Source organism: Hemitrygon akajei, chromosome 18, assembly GCF_048418815.1.
Source record: "Hemitrygon akajei chromosome 18, sHemAka1.3, whole genome shotgun sequence".
Lineage (NCBI taxonomy): Eukaryota > Metazoa > Chordata > Chondrichthyes > Myliobatiformes > Dasyatidae > Hemitrygon > Hemitrygon akajei.
In genome coordinates, this window is record NC_133141.1 from 32,079,639 (window position 1) to 32,099,122 (window position 19,484).

The window sequence follows — 19,484 nt, forward strand, 5'->3', positions numbered from 1 at the left end:
ATGAAATTCCCTGCGCATCTGAAGCTCATGGTGTACCTGGTAGTGAGAAATATGAGTGCAGTACCACAGAAAGGTGCCAAGCATCACAGTTGGTTGGTCCACGCTTATCCTGCCTTGGTATTGCTGCCAACATGATCAAAGACCCAACATTCTATCTTCTTCCCGCTGCCATTGGGCAGAAGATACAAAACCTCCAAGCACGTACCTCCAGGCTCAAGGACACCTTCTATCCCACTGTTATCAGACCATTAAATAGCTCCCTCACATGATAACATGGAACTCTTGAACTCCTAATCTCCTCATTCTGGCCCTTCAACTCTATTGTCTGCCTGCTCTGCACTTTCTCTGTGACTGTGACACTTTATTCTGCATTCTGTTATTGTTTTACCTTGTTCTACCACAATACACTGTGTAATGATCTGATCTGTATGAACAATGTGCAAGACAAGTTTTTCACTGTATCTCAGTACATGTGACAGGAATAAATCAATTCCAATTTCAGTAAAGTCCTATCCTGACCACATCCTTCTAAATCTCTGTTCTCTTTGCAGTTTTATGGCATCTTGCCTTTAGCAGGACAACCAAAACTGAACACAATACCCCAGGTGTAACCTCACCATCATCTTATACCACTGTAACATTGCGTCCCAACTCCTGTACTCAGTACCATGACTAATAAAGGCCAACATGCCAAATGCCTTCTTCACCACCCTGTCTACCTGTCACACCACCTTCAATAAACCATTTAGCTGTAGCCAAGGCACCAATGGACACGATCAGAAAAGGCTGCAGTAGGTTATAGACTCAGCCAGCTCCATTATCAGCACTAATCTCCCCACTATTAAGGGCATATTCAAAAGGCAATGTCTGAAGCATTGTCTATCGTTAAGGACCCTGACCATCCAGTCCATGTGGCCTTCTCATGAGCCTGAACACTCAGCTTCGATGTTTTAGGAAGAACATATTCACCTCTGCCACCAGATTTCTGACTGGTCCATGAACCTGTGAACACTACCGTCACTATCTTGCTCTCTTTTGCAATATTCATTTTTCCATATTTCTTATTGTAATGTATAGCAGTTTATGTATTGCACTGTACTGCTGCTGCAAAAACAATCAATTTCATGCTGCATATCAGTGATAATGAGCTTGATTACGATTCTCTGTTCCACAACACTCCCCTCTCATTTACCGGTCTCTCTGTGTACCTGTACCCAGAGCTCCCTCTGTTCTACAACACTCCCCTGTTATTTACCAGTCTCTCTGTCTACCTGTACCTCCAGCACCCTCTGTTATCTAGCTTCCCCTGGGCCCCACTGTACACTGTGAAAGTTTACATGTCCTCCCTGTGAAATTCGCTTTCTGCAGTTTCCTGAAGTTGTCTACAGGGAGGTGGAGGTGGGACATGTGAATTTTGAGGATGTCTCACTGACCTCACTTCTATGTCCCACAGGGGTTTCTGTTTCTTTAATTCAGTAGCCATCGCTGCCAAACAGCTCCAGCTGAAGATGAACATGCGCAAGATTCTCATCGTAGACTGGGTAAGTGATTTAGGTCGCATCAGCTTCGCTGTGGTTGGACCTCACCCCTTCCTTTTCGCCCCCACCGTCTCCACCATGCACCACAGAAAGCATCCTTTTGGGTGCATCACTGCTTGGTCCAGCAACTGCTCTGCCCGTGACCGCGGAGAGTTGTGGACACGGCTCAGCATATGACAGAAACCAGCCTCCCCTCCGTGCACTCTGTCTACACTTCTCACTGCCTCAGTAAAACAGGCAACATAATCGAAGACCCCACCCACTCCAGACCTTCTCCCTCCTGCCCCCTCCCATCGGGCAGAAGATACAAAAACTTGAAAGCACGTTACCAGGCTCAAGGACAACTTCTATCTGCTGTTATCAGACTCGAACTGTCCCCTAGTACAAAAAGATGGACTCTTGACCCCACAACCTACCTTGTCATGGCCCTTATTGTCTATCTGCGCCACCTACAGTCATTGCGCTTGAATCCTATATCTCTTTTGGTATCTTTCTGTGCACAATCAGCGTACTGGGAGATGCACATGGGGGTGGCCAGCAGGGTTAACTTAGCCAATTAGGATGTGATAGGTGATGGGATCTTTCTTTGCTTCCCAGGATGTCCATCATGGAAATGGAACTCAACAGGTCTTCTACACAGATCCCAGTGTCCTCTACATCTCCCTCCATCGCCATGATGATGGTAACTTCTTCCCAGGAAGTGGGGCATCGGATGAGGTGAGGTCAGCCAGGTTGATGCACCGTGTAGGTACAGGGAGATCCCAAGCAGTGCTCCCATTGGGTAACGTGGTCAAAGTTGGGACTCTTGGTATCTCCAAGGTCTCTTCAAGTGTGTGATAGGATGGTGTGGGAGGAGCTTCACTCTGTGCCTGACCCCAGGAGGGTGTTTGGGATCATGTGGAGGTGGTTTCACTTCTGTTGTCCACTATGGGTTTTAACCCCTTTTACACCTGCCCCTTGGTAAAGAACTGCCCTCATTCCCGCACAGGTTGGCAGTGGGCCCGGTGCGGGCTTTAATGTGAACATTGCATGGACCAAGAGTCTGGACCCTCCCATTGGTGATGCCGAGTATCTCGCTGCCTTCAGGTGAGTGATCCCCATTTCACGCGCCCGGCATGCAGGGCAGAACTGGCAATGGGGTCCATGGAAAACTCATGGAGAGAATACATGATGTGGTGTGTGACTGGAAGGTTGAAAAGGAGCCGTCCCTATAACGGGTGGGTTCTGTTGGGTAACCTGGAGGAAGTTTGGTTTTCAGGGAAAGCTGGAATTGGAATTGGTTTATTACTGTCACCCGTACTGAGATACAGTGAAAAGCTTGTCTTGCATACTGTTCCTACAGATCAGATCATTACACAGTGTATCGAGATAGAACAAGATAAAACAATAACAGGATACAGAATAAAGCACAGACAGACAAAGAGATGCAAGATCACAAAGTAATAAGATTGTGAGGTCAAGAGCGTAATTTAAGGTACTAAGGAACCATTTAATAGTCTGATAACAGCGGGGTTAGAAGCTGTCTTGAGCCTGATAATACGTGCTTTCAGGCTTTTGTACCTTTTGCCCGATGGGAGGTAGGAGAAGAGGGTAAGTCCAGGGCGGGTGGGGTCTTTGATTCTGCTGGCTGCTTTACTGTGGCAGTGAGAAGTGTTAGACAGAGGCTGGTTTCTGTGATGTGCTGAGCTGTGTCCACAACGGGCAGAGCAGTTGCCTTACCAAGCCATGATGCATCTGGATAGGATACTTTCTGTGGTGTATCAGTTAAAATCGGTCAAGGTCCATGAATTTCTTTAGGCTCCTGAGGAAGCAGAGGTACTCAGAATCAGGATCAGGTTTAGAGTAACTGGCATACGTTATGAATTTTGTTGTTTTGCGGTAGCAGTACAGTGCTATACATAATTTAAATTAAAAATATAAATTACAATAAGTAGTATATATAACAAAATTAAATAAGTAGTGCAAAGAGGGAAATAGTGAATTGATGTTCATTGTCCATTCAGAAATCTGATAGCAGGGGGGAGGAAGCTGTTCCTGAAAAGTTGACTGCTGTACCTCCTTGACAGTAGCAATGAGAAGAGGGCATGTCCTGGGTGATGGGGTCCTTAATGATGGATGCCACCTTTTTTGGGGCATCACCTTTTGAAGGTGTCCTCGATACTGGGGAGGCTAGTGCCTATGTTGGAGCTGGCTGAGTTTACAACTTTCTGCAGCTTTTTCTGATCCTATGCAGTGATCTCTCCATACCAGACGGTGATGCAACCGGTTAGAATGCTTTCCATGGTACATCTGTAGAGATTTGCAAAATTCTTTGGTAACATACCAAGTTTCCTCAAATTCATGATGAAATATAGCCACTGTCATGTCTTTTTTGTAATTGCATCAATATGTTGGGCCCAGGATAGATCCTCAGAGATGTTGACATCGAGGAGCTTGAAACTGCTCACTCTTTCCACTGCTGATCCCTGGATGAGGATTGGTGTATGTTCCCTCGACTTACCCTTCCTGAAGTCCAAGGTTGTTATGACACCAACTCAACCAGCTGATCTGTCTCTCCCCTGTATGCCTCCTTATTACCATCTGAGATTCTGCCATCAATCGTGGTGTCATCGGCAAACTTATAGATGGTGTTTGAGCTGTGCCAAGCCACACAGTCGTGGGTGTATGGAGAGTAGAGCAGTGAGCTAAGCACATATCCTTGAGGTGACCAGTGTTGATTGTCAGACGTTATTCCTGATCCGCACTGACTGTGATCTCCCAATGAGGAAATCAAGGATCTGGTTGCAGAGGGAGGTACAGACACCCATGTTTTGGAGCTTGTTGATCAGATGGGGTTATGATTGTGTTGCATACTGAGTTGTAATCAGTAAACAGCAGCATGACATAGCTGTTGCTAATGTCCAGGTGATCCAAGTTTGAGTGAAGAGCCAGAGAGGTTGCTTCTGCTGTAGATCTATTGTAGCGATAGGCAAATTGCAGTGGGTCCAGGTCCTTGCTTAGGCAGGAGTTGACTCCCGCCATGACCAGCCTTTTAGAGCACTTCATCACAATAGATGTGAGTGCCACTGGGTGATATTTGATGAGGAAGCTCACCCTGCTCTTCTTGGATTGTTGTCCTTTTGAAGTAGGTGCAAAACTCCGCAGCAAGAGATTGAAGATGTCCTTGAACACTCCCACCAGTTGGTTGACACAAGTTTTCAGTGCCCTACCAGGTACACCAACATGGTCTGATGCTTTGCAAGGGTTCACCCTCTTGAAAGATGGTCTGACATCCACTTCTGAGACAGAGATCACAGAGTCACCAGAGACTGCAGGGATTCTCGCAGGTGTAGTTTTATTCTTCCTGTCAAAGTGGGTGCATAAAAGGAATTGAGCTCATCTGGGAGTGAAGTTTCACTTTGTAGGATGTAATGGCCTGTAAACCCTGCCAGAGCTGATGTGCATCCAATTCCGTCTGTAACTCAATTGGAATTTTTTTCATTCTTAAAATAGTCTTCAATTGGTTGTACCTGGACTTCTTGTATAGTTCTGGATCACCAGTCTTGAATAACACAGATCTAGCCCTCAGCGGACTATGAATCTCCTAGTTCATTCATGGCTTTTGGTTTGGGTGTGTTCGGTATGTTCTCAAAGGCACACACTCATCCACACAGGTCTTGATTAAGCTAGTGATAACTGTGGCAAATTAATTCACACTCGGAAGATGAATCCCTGAATATTGTCTAGTCCACCGATTCAAAGTTGTCCTGTGAGTGCTCCTCTGCCTCCCTCAACCATACCCTCTTGCTCACCACTGGTGTTGTGGTATTTAGTCAGTGGTCCCCAACCACCAGGCCGTGAGGAAACTATATGATTTGTTGATATGAAACGATATGAGTCAGCTGCACCTTTCCTCATTCCGTCACGCCCACTGTTGAACTTGAACGCACGCGAGGTCATCAGTCGCCTAAATGCAGTGATACCCTTGCGCCGGGGATCACTGGTTGGCCTCTGGTAACCGGCCACCTCACACGCCCGGCGAGAAGTGCCGTTGCTACTGGCCTGGAGCGCAGACAGATGGGCGTCACCTCTAAACCTGTTTACCACACCGAATGCTCGTGGGGAACCCGGTGCTAAGATATTCACAGATGACCTAATTTGGGCTCAGGGTTTCATAAGTAGCAGAGCAGCTACCTTGCTGCGATCTACTGAAAGTCATCCCTCGAGTCAAACTTTTGTCGGCTGATAGATCCTACCTACCTACAAGGGGGGTGGGCACGCCCTGTCACACTCCTTGCTCGGTCGGTTGCTCTCTCTGGACTGCGACCTCCGGCCCTTACCTTGTCCTCTCACTGGTGTGTTGCAATAATTTTATATGTTCATACGAGGAAAATACGTGCTGTGTGTTTAATATTAAATTCGTTAGATAAACCCTTTTAGAAACGAAATTGAGTGTATTAGCCACTTATAAGTGACTTATAGTTGACTTATCACCTATATTCCAGTCGTGATTAACACCCCTCTCCCCCACCCAGTCGGCCGGTCCACAAGAATATTGTCAATATTAAACCGGTCCACGGTGCAAAAAAGGTTGGTGACCCCTGGCCTATAAACCAGGAGAAGTACAGCCAGGTGATTGGACTTTGCAAAGTGTGAGTTTGGGATGGCACGGTCAGCATTCTTGATGGTGGTATAACAGTGGTCAAGTGTTTTGGCTCCGCTGGTTCCACAGATGATATGTTAGTGGTAGTTGTGTCATCGCTGATAATAACTAAAATAACTGGGCCCAGAACAAATGTACTCTTGCAAGTCAAACATATTTTATTTTACCTATGCACAAAAAGAACAACGTGGCTCCAGTCACTCAAACTATTCTGAAGCCAGGATTGGTTTATCAGTTAAAGATATTGACCATTTGGCAAATTGTGCATGTTTGAATTCCTTATATTCCTTTGAATTATAAGATCAATTGCCATTCGCAAAAGAGCTGCTAAAAGCCCATCAAAACTTTATGCTGACAACTGCTGACACTTTGAAGTTAGTAAAGACATTATATGCTCGAATCATGCAGTGCTAATTTGGTATCATTAGCCAATTTCTCTGGCAGTGCTGAAGCCAGGTTAACGCTTTCACGAGCCAGTCTGGCAGGTTCCCAGAAGAGGAACGCTAACAATCCAGGAACACTCAGCCTCCATCGTACTTCGTTGTGAGCCCCACACAGTGTCATGTAGAGAGACAGTAGGCAGATGGTAGTCCATGGTACTGCAGTGGCAAGGCACTGGCTGGTATTCAAGAGGTGTCACTTGGTGTAGGCTTCGTTGAAACAGTGCTTGGGGAAGGCAGGGGTACAGTGTCTAGTTCATTTTCAGACTCTGGTGCTAATTGTTTCATTTCAAACACTGAGGTGCTTTTATACTTTGTTCTTTCAGTGTCTTTTCCTTCTTTAACTTTTGCTCACATTTTCAGCTTTTTTACAGGATTCATCTAACGGTTTTTGCATTTCACATCTACATTGAAAAATCACAGGCCACCCTAGTCTTCTCATATTTTCCATTCTCTGACAACACATCTGCAGGCACTCATTCATTCCATTTCCAGACATACAACATACTTCTTAAATAGACTTGATGTTTCTGGTACATACAAGCATGCTAGCGGAGTGCTTTAGAGGTCATGGACAGTGGACTTTCACGCCACCATTTTCTCTCTCTCTCTCTCTCTCTCTCTCTCCCTCTCCCTCTCCCTCTCCCTCTCCCTCTCCCTCTCCCTCTCCCTCTCCCTCTCCCTCTCCCTCTCCCTCTCCCTCTCCCTCTCCCTCTCCCTCTCCCTCTCCCTCTCCCTCTCCCTCTCCCTCCCTCTCCCTCTCCTTTTTTTAACCACAGACTTACCAAATTTTCCTGTGTCTCATGTGGGACACGACCCAGACCACAGTAACTCGGTGCAGGTCCCAACCTGGACCATGGCAACCATTTTTTTTTGAACACTGCAGCTTTCCTGTCGGTGACTAACTTGTTGGCGTACCTTGACTACTCTGCACAGGAGGAAATTTATGTTCCATTAGCAGACACAGTCGCTTGCTCAGATAGGTGCAGCCTAGAATTTAGGACTGATCAGCAACCACAGCTGAATTTAACAAAGTCAAGGGCTAGTCTCAGTGAACCTCCAACTAACTGCTGTCAGCGATAATAACTGGGCCCACAACACACACCTTCTTATGACTCAAACATGTTTTTATTTTACTTGTGCACAAGGACAACAGCATGGTCCCTGTCAGCCAAGCTGTTCTGAAACCGACAGAAAACTGCTATTTTTATACAGAATTGTTTTTATGAGTTACAGATATTGACCATCTAGTAAATTGTATATGTTTGAATTCCTTATTTACAAGATCAAGCACTATTCACAATAGAGATGTTCTCGATATTTGTTTATTTATTATTATAACTTTTTCTTTTTGTATTTGTACAGTTTGTTGTCTTCTGTTGAATGCCCAAGTTGGTGTGGTCTTTCATTGACTCTGTTGTGGTTATTATTTTATGGATTTATTGAGTATGCCCACAAGAAAATGAATCTCAGGATTGTATATGGTGACATATATGTACTTTGATAATAAATTTACTTTGAACTTTGAGATGTTAAAAGTCAATCAAAACTTCAAGCTGACACTTTGAAGTTAGTAAAGGCAATTGTTCCTTCATTTGTTGGGTGTATTTCACATCCTTCCGTTATTCCTGTCTTGTGTCTCTCCGTCACCCCCTACTGTGTAACTGAAAGTTATGTTCTTCTAGGCTGATTACACACTGTGACAGCTATTCACACTTGTCTGTTTGCAATGGTCAAGGTTGGCACTGGTGGTCTCACTTCAAAGGTCTCCCTTGTCTGGGTTTGACTACCCACCTGGATGTTGTCCTTAACCCTCGTCTTACCACAACTTCTATAGTTGTTGAGAGACTTAGAAACATTGAAAACCTACAGCACAATACAGGCCCTTCGGCCCACAATGCTGTGCCGAATATGTACTTACCTTAGAAATTACCTAGGGTTACCCATAGCCCTCTATTTTTCTAAGCTCCATATACCTATCCAGGAGACTCTTAAAAGATCCTATTGTATCTGCCTCCACCACTGTCATCGGCAGCCTATTCCACACACTCACCACTCTCTGCGTTTTTAAAAAAAAAACTTACCCCGACATCTCCTCTGTACCTACTTCCAAACACCTTAAAACTGTGCCCTCTCGTACTAGCCATTTCAGCCCTGGGAAAAAGCTTCTGACTATCCACATGATCAATGCCTCTCATCATTTTATACACCTCTAGCAGGTCACCTCTCATCCTCCATCGCTCCAAGGAGAAAAGGCCGAGTTCGCTCAGCCTATTCTCATAAGGCATGCTCCCCAATCCAGGCAACATTCTTGTAAATCTCCTCTGCACTCTTTCTATAGTTTCCACATCCTTCCTGTAGTGAGGCGACCAGAACTGAGCACAGTACTCCAAGTGGGGTCTGACCAGGGTCCTATATAGCAGCAACATTACCTCTCGGCTCCTAAACTCAACCCCATGATTGATGAAGGCCAATACACCGTATGCCTTCTTAACCACAGAGTCAACCTGCGCGGCTGCTTTGAGCATCCTATGGACTGGGACCCCAAGATCCCTCTGATCCTCCACACTGCCAAGAGTCTTACCATTAATACTATATTCTGCCATCATATTTGACCTACCAAAATTAACCACCTCACACTTATCTGGGTTGAACTCCATCTGCCACTTCTCAGCCCAGTTTTGCATCCTATCAATGTCCCGCTGTAACCACTGACAGCCCTCCACACTATCCACAACACCCCCAACCTTTGTGTCATCAGCAAATTTACTAACCCATCCCTCCACTTCCTCATCCAGGTCATTTATAAAAATCACAGAGTAGGGGTTCCAGAACAGATCCCTGAGGCACACCACTGGTCACCGACCTCCATGCAGAATATGACCCGTTTACAACCACTCTTTGCCTTCTGTGGGCAAGCCAATTCTGGATCCACAAAGCAAAGTCCCCTTGGATCCCATGCCTTCTTACTTTCTCAATAAGCCTTGCACAGGGTACCTTATCAAATGCCTTGCTGAAATCCATATACACTACATCTACTGCTCTTCCTTCATCAATATGTTTAGTCACATCCTCAAAAAATTCAGTCAGGCTCATAAGGCACGAATTGCCTTTGACAAAGCCATGCTGACTATGCCTCTCCAAATGTTCATAAATCCTGCCTCTCAGGATTTTCTCCATCAACTTACCAACCAGTGAAGTAAGACTCACTGGTCTATAATTTCCTGGGCTATCTCTACTCCTTTTCTTGAATAAGGGAACAACATCTGCAACCCTCCAATCCTCCGGCACCTCTCCCATCCCCATTGATGATGCAAAGATCATCGCCAGAGGCTCAGCAATCTCCTCCCTCACTTCCCGCAGTAGCCTGGGGTATATCTCGTCCAGTCCCAGTGACTTATCCAACTTGATGCTTTCCAAAAGCTCCAGTGTTCAGTTTTATTTTCCAGAAACTGTACATTCATCAGCAGGATAGTCACGAGTGGGGGTCTAAAGTCTCTGCATTTCAATTGTACCTGTAGACCAGCTTATTTTCCGTGCCTGCATTCACAACCTGCATCTGCTGTCCGGGGTCTGCCGATTTTGAGTATCAAGTTGTTTAAATGTCTTAAATCGATGCTGCTTACTGAAGTCCCAGTGGCTGTAACTGTGAATTTCAGCTGTAGCTGTCCTAAGTGGGAATATTTGATGATTCCCATTGGAGATGGCAGCACACTCAATGTGGTGGCCACTCTGGGTCCAATCAAGGATGTATTTATTTGTCTTTTTTACAATTGCAAGTCACTGCTGGATACTAAGGACATCAATTACTGCAGGACTATCCCATCAGCGTGTTGCTCGATAGCAACGGAGCTGGTCTTACTGTGTACTACTGTTGTGTAGTCTCCTGGACCCATTATGTACTGTTGGACGGTGTTTGGGCCTAAAAAGGTGTGAGTGACTGTCCTGGACATCTTTTTTGTTATCACAAGACTTTGTTAGACATTGGTAATATAGAGCACTACAAGTCCAATTCACTGGTTCATTGGCGAGACCGACTGCAGGGGAGTTACATTGACTTGGTTCTGGCAATGACATGGCCTAGGCCACAAGGTTGTCGATGACAGCTGCCCAAGGGAGGAGACACTGAGGTAGTGTGGGAGAGAGCAGAGGCCTCTGTGGGTGCACAGCTATCTGTTCTGGGTTGTGGCTGGCCCCTCATGTCGGTGCTGCCCTCTGGTGTTCACTCAGTGGAAGAACAAGCTGGACACTCAAGGCACTTGGGGTATATATTTTTTTCTTTGTGGCTGTATGTTTTTCTCAAATCATGACTGTATGTGCTATGTGCAGTGTGCTGTTGGTAATGTATTTTACACCTTGGACCTGGAGGAACGTTGTTTCATTTGGCTGCATTCATGTATGGGTGAATGACAATTAAACTTGAACTTGAACTGTCAAGTTGTTTCTCGATCAGAGGTCGGTATTGCAAACTATGATGTTTGTAACCTACGCCAATGTCTTGGATGAGAATGTACAAGTCATGATTAGAAAGTTTGTAGACGTCACTAAAAGAGTGTTGTAAGCAGTGAATATGGTCATTGGGGGGGTCTCAATCACCTGAGTAAATAGGCAGAGGAATGGCAAATGGAGTTTGATTCAGAAAGTGTGAGGTGTTGAATTTTGGGAAGACAAATGACTTCCCCAGTGAATGCAGGGCCCTGGGGAGTAATGTAGAACAGAGGAACCTTGGGGTACAAATGCACAGCTGACTGAGTGGCATCGCAGATAGACAGGGTGGTAAAGAAGGCTTTTGGCGTGCTGGCTTTCATCAGTCAGGGCACAGAGTACTGAGTTGGGGTGTTATGTTGCAGTTGGTGGGGCCACACTGGGAGAATTGTGGTCAGATTTGGTCGCCCTGCGACAGGAAAGATATCATTAAGCTGTAAAGAGTGCAGAGGAGATTTACAAAGATGTTGCCTGGAGTCCAGGGACTGAAAGGGGTTGGGCAAGTTGGGGCTTTATTCTTTGGAGTGTAGGAGACTGAAGGGCAACTTTGTATAAAATCTTGAGGGGCATAGATAGGGTGAATGCACACTGTCTTTTTCCCAGGGTTGGTGAATCAAGAACCAGAAGTCACAGGTTTAAAGTGAGAGGGGAAAGATGTAATAGGGACCTGAGGGGCAATGTCTTCACCCAGCGGGTGGTCTGTACATGGAACGAGCTGCCAGAGGCAGGGACATTAACAACATTTAACAGGCACTTGGACAGGTACATGGATAGAAAGGGTTTAGAGGGATATGGGTCAAACGTGGGGAAATGGGACTGGCTTGGATGGAACAAATTAGGCTGAAAACATGCAGCGTGACTCTAATACTCAAGATGGGCACCCCTTTATTCTGAAACTTTGTCCCCTAGATCTGGATTCTTTTGAGACAGAAAGGGGTCTGTCCTGTTGGGTGTGTGGACACAGGGAGGAAACGGGAGCTGCTTTGCTTATTTCTGTCCCCTATTACTCTACAGGACAGTGGTGATGCCAATTGCCAAGGAATTTGATCCAGATATGGTCCTGGTCTCCTCAGGATTCGATGCTGTTGAGGGACATCCCCCTCAACTTGGAGGATACAATGTGTCAGCCAAATGTAAGGTTTATGTTCCCCCATATCCCAAACCCAATCCCAGGACAGACAGCTGCCCTCATTGACAGATGTTGGGACAGTGCTCCCGGTGTGGGTCTGACCCAGGGATAGGGAGATAGGAACTGTGCACGATGCTCCCGGTGTGGGTCTGACCCAGGGATAGGGAGACGGGAACTGTGCACGGTGCTCCCGGTGTGGGTCTGACCCAGGGATAGTGAGATGGGAACTGTGCACCATGTTCCCGGTGTGGGTCTGACCCAGGGATAGTGAGATGGGAACTGTGCACCATGTTCCCGGTGTGGGTCTGACCCAGGGATAGGGAGACGGGAACTGTGCACGGTGCTCCCGGTGTGGGTCTGACCCAGGGATAGGGAGACGGGAACTGTGCACGGTGCTCCTGGTGTGGGTCTGACCCAGGGATAGGGAGATGGGAACTGTGCTCGGTGCTCCCGGTGTGGGTCTGACCCAGGGATAGGGAGACGGGAACTGTACACGGCGCTCCCAGTGCAGGACTGACCCAGGGATATGGAGACGGGAACTGTGCATGGTGCTCCCGGTGTGAGTCTGACCCAGGGATAGGGAGACGGGAACTGTACACGGCGCTCCCAGTGCGGGACTGACCCAGGGATATGGAGACGGGAACTGTGCACGGTGATCCCGTTGTGGGACTGACCCAGGGATAGGGAGACGGGAACTGTGCATGGTGCTCCTGGTGTGAGTCTGATCCAGGGATAGGGAGACGGGAACTGTGCACGGTTCTCCCGATGTGGGCCTGACCCAGGGATAGGGAGACGGGAACTGTACACGGCGCTCCCAGTGCGGGACTGACCCAGGGATATGGAGACAGGAACTGTGCATGGTGCTCCCGGTGTGAGTCTGACCCAGGGATAGGGAGACGGGAACTGTGCTCGGTGCTCCCGGTGTGGGTCTGACCCAGGGATAGAGAGACATGAACTGTGCTTGGTGCTCCCAGTGTGGGTCTGACCCATGGAAATGGAGATGGGAACTGATGCTCTTTCCTCCCTCCCTCCTTCCAGGTTTTGGTTACCTCACAAGGCAGCTGATGTCCCTTGCTGGTGGAAAAATCGTCATGGCTTTGGAGGGTGGTCACAGTCTCACCGCCATCTGTGATGCAGCCGAGGCCTGTGTATCTGCTTTGCTGGGCAAGGAGGTAACAGGGGTGGATTGTGGTTGAGGGGAACCTTGACCTGTTCAGAAAGTGGGGCAAGGAGAGGGTAATGGCTTTCAACACAGACAAACATGGGGGGGGGGGGTGGGGGGGAATGCATTTTGGAAAGTGTGGGACTTGTACTTTGAACAGTGGGCTAGGTTGATTCCAGAGATGAGGGGGTTAACCTATGAAGAGATATTGAGTCGCCTCAGATGGAGGAGAATGAGAACAGGTTTTATAGAAACAGATAAATATTGAAAAGGATGTAGGCAAAAGACAGGTTACTGTAGACCAGTTAGCTTAACATCTGTAGCTAGGAAAATGCTTGAAGCTATCATTAGGGAGGAACTATTAAGACACCTGGACAGAAGTAGTTGTATACTTTGATTTCCAAAAGGTGTGTGATAAGGTGTCACATAAAAGACCGTAAGACATGAGCAAATTAAGTCCATTTGTCCCATTTAGTCTGTTCTGCCATTTGATTGTGGCTAATTTATTTTCCTTCTCAACCCCATTCTTGTGCCTTATCCACTAACCTTTGATGCCCTCGCTAATTAAGAACCTATCAACCTCCACCATAAATATATCCAATGACGTGGTCTCTACAACCACCTGTGGCAATGAATTCTACAGATTGACCACTTTCTGGCTGAAGAAATTCCTCCTCATCTCCGTTCTGAAGGGACATCCTTGTATTCTGAAGTCGTGCCCCTCTGATCTGAGATTCCCTCACTATAGGAAACATCCTCTCAACATCCACTCTATCTAGTCATTTCAATATTCAATAGGTTTTAAAGAGACCCCCTCCCATTCACCTAACCTCCAACTAAGATAGGACGAGAGCTATCAAATGCTGTTTTCCTGTTATAGGAAAGACACGGTTAAGCTGGAAAGCGTGCAGAGGAGATCTATGGGGGATATTGGCAGGTCTAGAGGGCCTGATTTATAGGGAGAGGTCGTCCAGTCTAGGTCTTTGTTCCTAGAGGTAAATGAAGGACAACCTTATAGATGTGTTGATAATTATGAGAGGCATGGACAAGGTGGATGATAATAGTTTATGGGAGTCCAGAAACTAGGGGCCATAGGTTTAGCATGAGAGGGGATAGATATAAAAGTAATATATACTGAGGGGCAACTTCTTCACACAGTGGGTGGTGAGCATATGGAACGTGCTGCCAGATGAAGTGGTTGAGGCAGGTACAACAGTGTCATTTAAGAAGCACTTGGACAGGTACAAGGGGAGGGGATTGGAGGGATATGGGCTGAACACAGGAAATTGGGATTAGCTGGAAGGGCACAGTGATTACCATTGGCTGGTTAGGCCGAAGGACCTGTATCCATGTTGTACTGTTCTGTGGTATACTGAAAGCAGTTTTCAGGTAGCTGGAGGGTGGGATGCTGCCAGCAGTATTGGTTTACTAGTGTCAGCTGTACCATGATGGGGTGTCATCCAGAAATATGGTCCCACTAAGACTATAGGATGTGTTGTGCCTGGAGAGTGTCCGAAGGAGGTTTACAATAATTATCCCAGGAATAAAAGGGTTTATGTATGAAAAACGTTTGCTGTCTCTGGGTCTGTACTCAATGGAGCTAGGAAGGATGAGGGAAGGGTGAATCTCATCTAAACCTCCCGGATACTGAAAGACCTAGAGAGAGTAGATGTGGAGAGGACATCTCCATCAGTGGGAGAGTCCAGGTTCTGCAGACATTCCAAAGGGGTGTCCCTTGGAATTAAGGCACACCGCTTTGGAACTGGGATAAGGAGGAATTTCTTCAGCCAGAAGGTGGTGAAATTGTGGGATTCGTTGCCACAGGGGTGTGTTGAAGGCAGAGATGGATGGGTTTCTGATCAGTGAAACTGTTTAAGGGTTACGGGGAATGGTTTAAAGAAAAAAAATCAGCCATGGGGGAGCATACTCAGTGGTAATTCAGCTCCTGTATCGTAAAGTCAGGGAAAGTTGTGGTGGAGAGAGTTGGGAGGCAGGAAGCCTGGGACGGAGGGACAACTGTCTTGGCCATTCCCCTGAAGACCTGTCCGTCCTTCCCTAGATGGACCCCCTCCCCGAACATCTCCTCCACCAGAAGCCCAACTGGAACGGTGTGGCCTCCCTGGAGAGAGTGCTACATGCTCAGGGTGAGTGTCTGTGGGTGCGAGGTGGGTGGGAGAGGGAGGGTAAGTACAGGGGACAGGGGGAGATTGAAGAAGGGAGGGGGAGAGATGTGGTGAGAAGAGGTGTGAAAGCAGAAAAGGTGGAGGGGTGGAGAAAGGGGAGAGCTGGAGATGGGGAGGGGGGAGTGTGGGAAGGGGCAGGGGAATATGATGGTGTCGGGGATGAGGGTGAGACTCAAAGGGGTGGGTTTGAGGGAAGGGCCACATGCAAAGGGGTAGTATGTCCTTGTCCCCATCCTACACCCTCCCCTCTGACCCTCTGTTCTGGCCCACAGGTCCATACTGGAAGTGCACCCAGCGCCTGGGTCATGTCCTGGGCGGGGAAACGGAGGAGAGCAAGACGGTGCTGGCCCTGGCCTCACTCTCAGTCGGCCTGAAGGGGTGAGTCCGGGGGGGTAGTGATGAAAGGGGATGGGGAGTCCGTGGAGGGAGTGGGGTGGGAGAGGAGTGGAGGAGGGAAGGGTTGTGGAGGGAAAGGAATAGCAGAGGGGTGTGCAGAAGGGTAAAGAGAGAAAGAAAGCTGTGAGAGGAATAGAGGAAAAGAAGGGAGGGATCAGCAAGAGAAGATTACAGAATGGAGGGGGTGAGAGATGGAGAGGGGAGAGACAGGACCTGTGGGAGGGCATTGAGTTTGGGTAAGGTGTTGATCTTTGCCCTGCTGTCTTGATCACCAATTCTGCTGGACATTAATGCCTCTCTCCTCCCTACCTCTCTCTCCCTTTTCCCTCCAATCCTCCCAATCTCCAGACATGAACCCATGGAGCACCAGACTCTGGCCTGACTTCGGGCTTCGCAAAGTGTGGTGGAGTGGGGCTGGCATTTCAGGAGACAGAAAAGGGATCTTACAGAGAATATGTGGGAGGGGGGAGACATTTCTGAGGGATCCAGTGGCCTTCTCCATATGTCCATCTGAAATCGTGTTCCTTCTCTCCTGTCCTGTCCAGTTCACACCATTCTGCATTCTCCCCATCCCCTCCACCAGGGGAAATCTTATCACCAACTTCCTCAGAACCTGATGTATCTACCAAGATCACTTCTCACTCCTGCAAGCCCCATTGAGCTGGATCTGAGAAAGTGGGAATTCCCAATGCTCCGGGGAATTCCTACAACACGGTCTTCAGGGGAAACTGAGAAATCTGCAGGATGGAGCACAGATCTTCACTTGTGGAAAAGTCCATGTGACCATCAGTGGACCACAGAACAGCTACCTTTGTTAGTCAGAACTGATATTTATAGCTCTCTTTTTTACCTGCTCTTTGACAGTATTAAAATATTTGGACAATATCCTGGATGATGTGTTCATTGGCTTTCAACATCCAAAAGAGATTGTGGCTCCACTATCAATGAGCTGGTGAATCTCCCTCCACACCCTCCCATGACACATTTCCAGGGTCAGACACAGAGTGAATCTCCCTCCACACTGTCCCATCACACACTCCCGGGATCAGACACAGAGTGAATCTTCCTCCACACTGTCCCATCACACACTCCCGGGGTCAGAGACAGAGTGAATCTCCCTCCACACCATCCCATCACACACTCCCAGGGTCAGACACAGAGTGAATCTCACTCCACACTGTCCCATCACACAATCCCAGGGTCAGACACAGAGTGAATCTCCCTCCACACTGTCCCATCACACACTCCCAGGGTCAGACACAGAGTGAATCTCCCTCCACACTGTCCCATCACACACTCCCAGGGTCAGACACAGAGTGAAGCTCCCTCCACACTATCCCATCACACACTCCCAGGGTCAGACACAGAGTGAATCTCCCTCCACACTGTCCCATCACACACTCCTGGCATCAGAAGGAGAACTGTGCATGGTTCCCATTTCCCTGTTCTTGGGTCAGACCCACACCGGGAATACTGTTCACATTTCTGTCATCTCCCCCAGATACAAATGTCAAAGCAATACTGGACAGGACTTTAAAACATTTTGTGCACTGACTAACCAAGAACCTATCAACCTCCGGCTTAACCCAATGACATGTGGGAATGAATTCCACAGGTTCACCACCCTCTGGTTAAAGAAACTGCTCCTCAGCTCCGTTCTTCCAGTATCTGATTAATGGTCTGCTGCCATTCACATATTTGGCTCATTAGGCAATTGCTGACTAACTTCTGCAAACATCCCTGCGCAACATCGTTAAATGGTTGTTCAGTCTGTTCATATGTTCACATGTATTTAAATTTGCTCACGTGACCATTCTGCTAATTGTTGCTCGTGACTGTTTGCACTATTGTCTTGTAAATTGTTGGTTGTTCTTGTGTTGTTTGTTATGGTATTGTCCTGTGTTTTATGCTTGGCATCAAACCACAATCAATTTTGATATGTTTCACATACTGGCAACAAAAGTGATTTTGATCCTGATAAACCTTAAAAAATGCCAGACTAATAATCCAGATTCAAGATTCAAATTTATTTATCACATGTACATTGAAACATACAGTGAAATGTGTCATTTGTGTTAACAACCAACTGCAGCTGCCCGCAAGTGTCACCGCGCAATGCCTGAGAGAACAAACCAAGCCCCATTCCTTCCACGCACGTACAGTCCTCCAGGATGCACAGAATCAGGCTCGACATCCAAAGTTCTGATTCGGCCCTCATGCCTCAATCCTCGGTGTCAATTGCAAGACCCACTGATCAAAGGCCTCAATCTCCAGACTCACCTATGATGTGACCCCAAACATTTGGCCTCAAACTCTGGTCTCAGCGATTCACGAACAGAGGGGATTATCAGACCTCATTCCTCCTACCCACATGTAACTCTGACTCTAACCCACTGACAAATTGCTGAACCTGGGGGGACCACCAGCAATGCCCCCCCCCCCGCCCACACTAGACTGCCAGTCTAATATCCAATGACAGATGTCCCACATCGGTGGCGCTAGACTTTGAATGCAGAGTGGAGGTTTAAATTTCAGCCTGATCTCTAATTCCCAACTCCACAAAATTCTTCCATGTGTATTCTTATAAATTGACACAATCAAGTCATTGGAACTCACACCACCAAATGGGATCAGAAATTTGAGAACATTTTCAAGTTACTAATTGCATAATAAAACTCAAAGCACCACACATTAACGTACCAAACCCAATGAATAACATATGAAATTTTACTTAAATAATGCACTGGGTACAGGTAAACCCTATTTACATTTTATAATAATTCTGCAGAAACATTGTTGCATTCTGAACAGAACAGGTATTATGGTATGGTAATATATATAGCCAATTATATAGAACGATATGCCTTCAGTTAGTTGTATTTGTGGAAAATCATGTTGGTTAGATGTAAACAAGAAATTCTGCATATGCTGGAAATCTAGAGTAACACACATTGTAGTAACCAAGGAATTTCTTCTCTCTCTCTCACCCTCTACTGACCCTTTCCAGCTGTCATTTTCTCCCTTTTCTCCATCTCTCCTCTCCTTTTCTCCTCTCTCCATTTCTCTTCCTTCTCCTTCCTCACTCCATCCTGCCCTCGCTCACCCTGTCCCTCTTTCCATCACTGCCTCTCCCTCTCTTTCACAGTAGATACCTTTTGGAAACATGAGAGAGGCAAACAGAGAAAGACAGACAGACAGATAATGAGGATATGTATAGATACAAACACACATATATGAAAGAGAGAGAGGGAGACAGGTATTAGGGAGGTTAAGGGGGAGACTGAATGGGGACATTGGAAATCACCGGGTGTTGGGGAGGTTAAGGGGGACACTGAATGGGGACGTTGGAAATCACCAGGTGTTGGGGAGGTTAAGGGGGAAGACTGAATGGGGACGTTGGAAATCACCGGGTGTTGGGGGAGGTTAAGGGGGAGACTGAATGGGGACGTTGGAAATCACCGGGTGTTGGGGAGGTTAAGGGGGACACTGAATGGGGACGTTGGAAATCA

The 19,484-nt window shown here is 47.1% G+C and overlaps 1 protein-coding gene across 5 annotated transcripts in view; it reads left to right on the forward strand.

The window, feature by feature from the left end:
• Positions 1-16,860, forward strand: part of LOC140741260 (histone deacetylase 4-like) — a 52,973-nt gene extending 36,113 nt beyond the window's left edge. For all 5 annotated transcript variants that reach the window (XM_073071250.1, XM_073071247.1, XM_073071249.1 and 2 more), the window contains exons 16-23: positions 1,454-1,541; positions 2,136-2,255; positions 2,527-2,624; positions 12,120-12,238; positions 13,273-13,406; positions 15,456-15,540; positions 15,852-15,957; positions 16,324-16,860. In XM_073071250.1, coding sequence (XP_072927351.1) covers positions 1,454-1,541; positions 2,136-2,255; positions 2,527-2,624; positions 12,120-12,238; positions 13,273-13,406; positions 15,456-15,540; positions 15,852-15,957; positions 16,324-16,357 — 784 coding nt within the window. In that variant the 3' untranslated portion in view covers positions 16,358-16,860. The remainder of the gene's footprint in view (positions 1-1,453; positions 1,542-2,135; positions 2,256-2,526; positions 2,625-12,119; positions 12,239-13,272; positions 13,407-15,455; positions 15,541-15,851; positions 15,958-16,323) is intronic.
• The last annotated feature ends 2,624 nt before the right edge of the window (positions 16,861-19,484 follow it).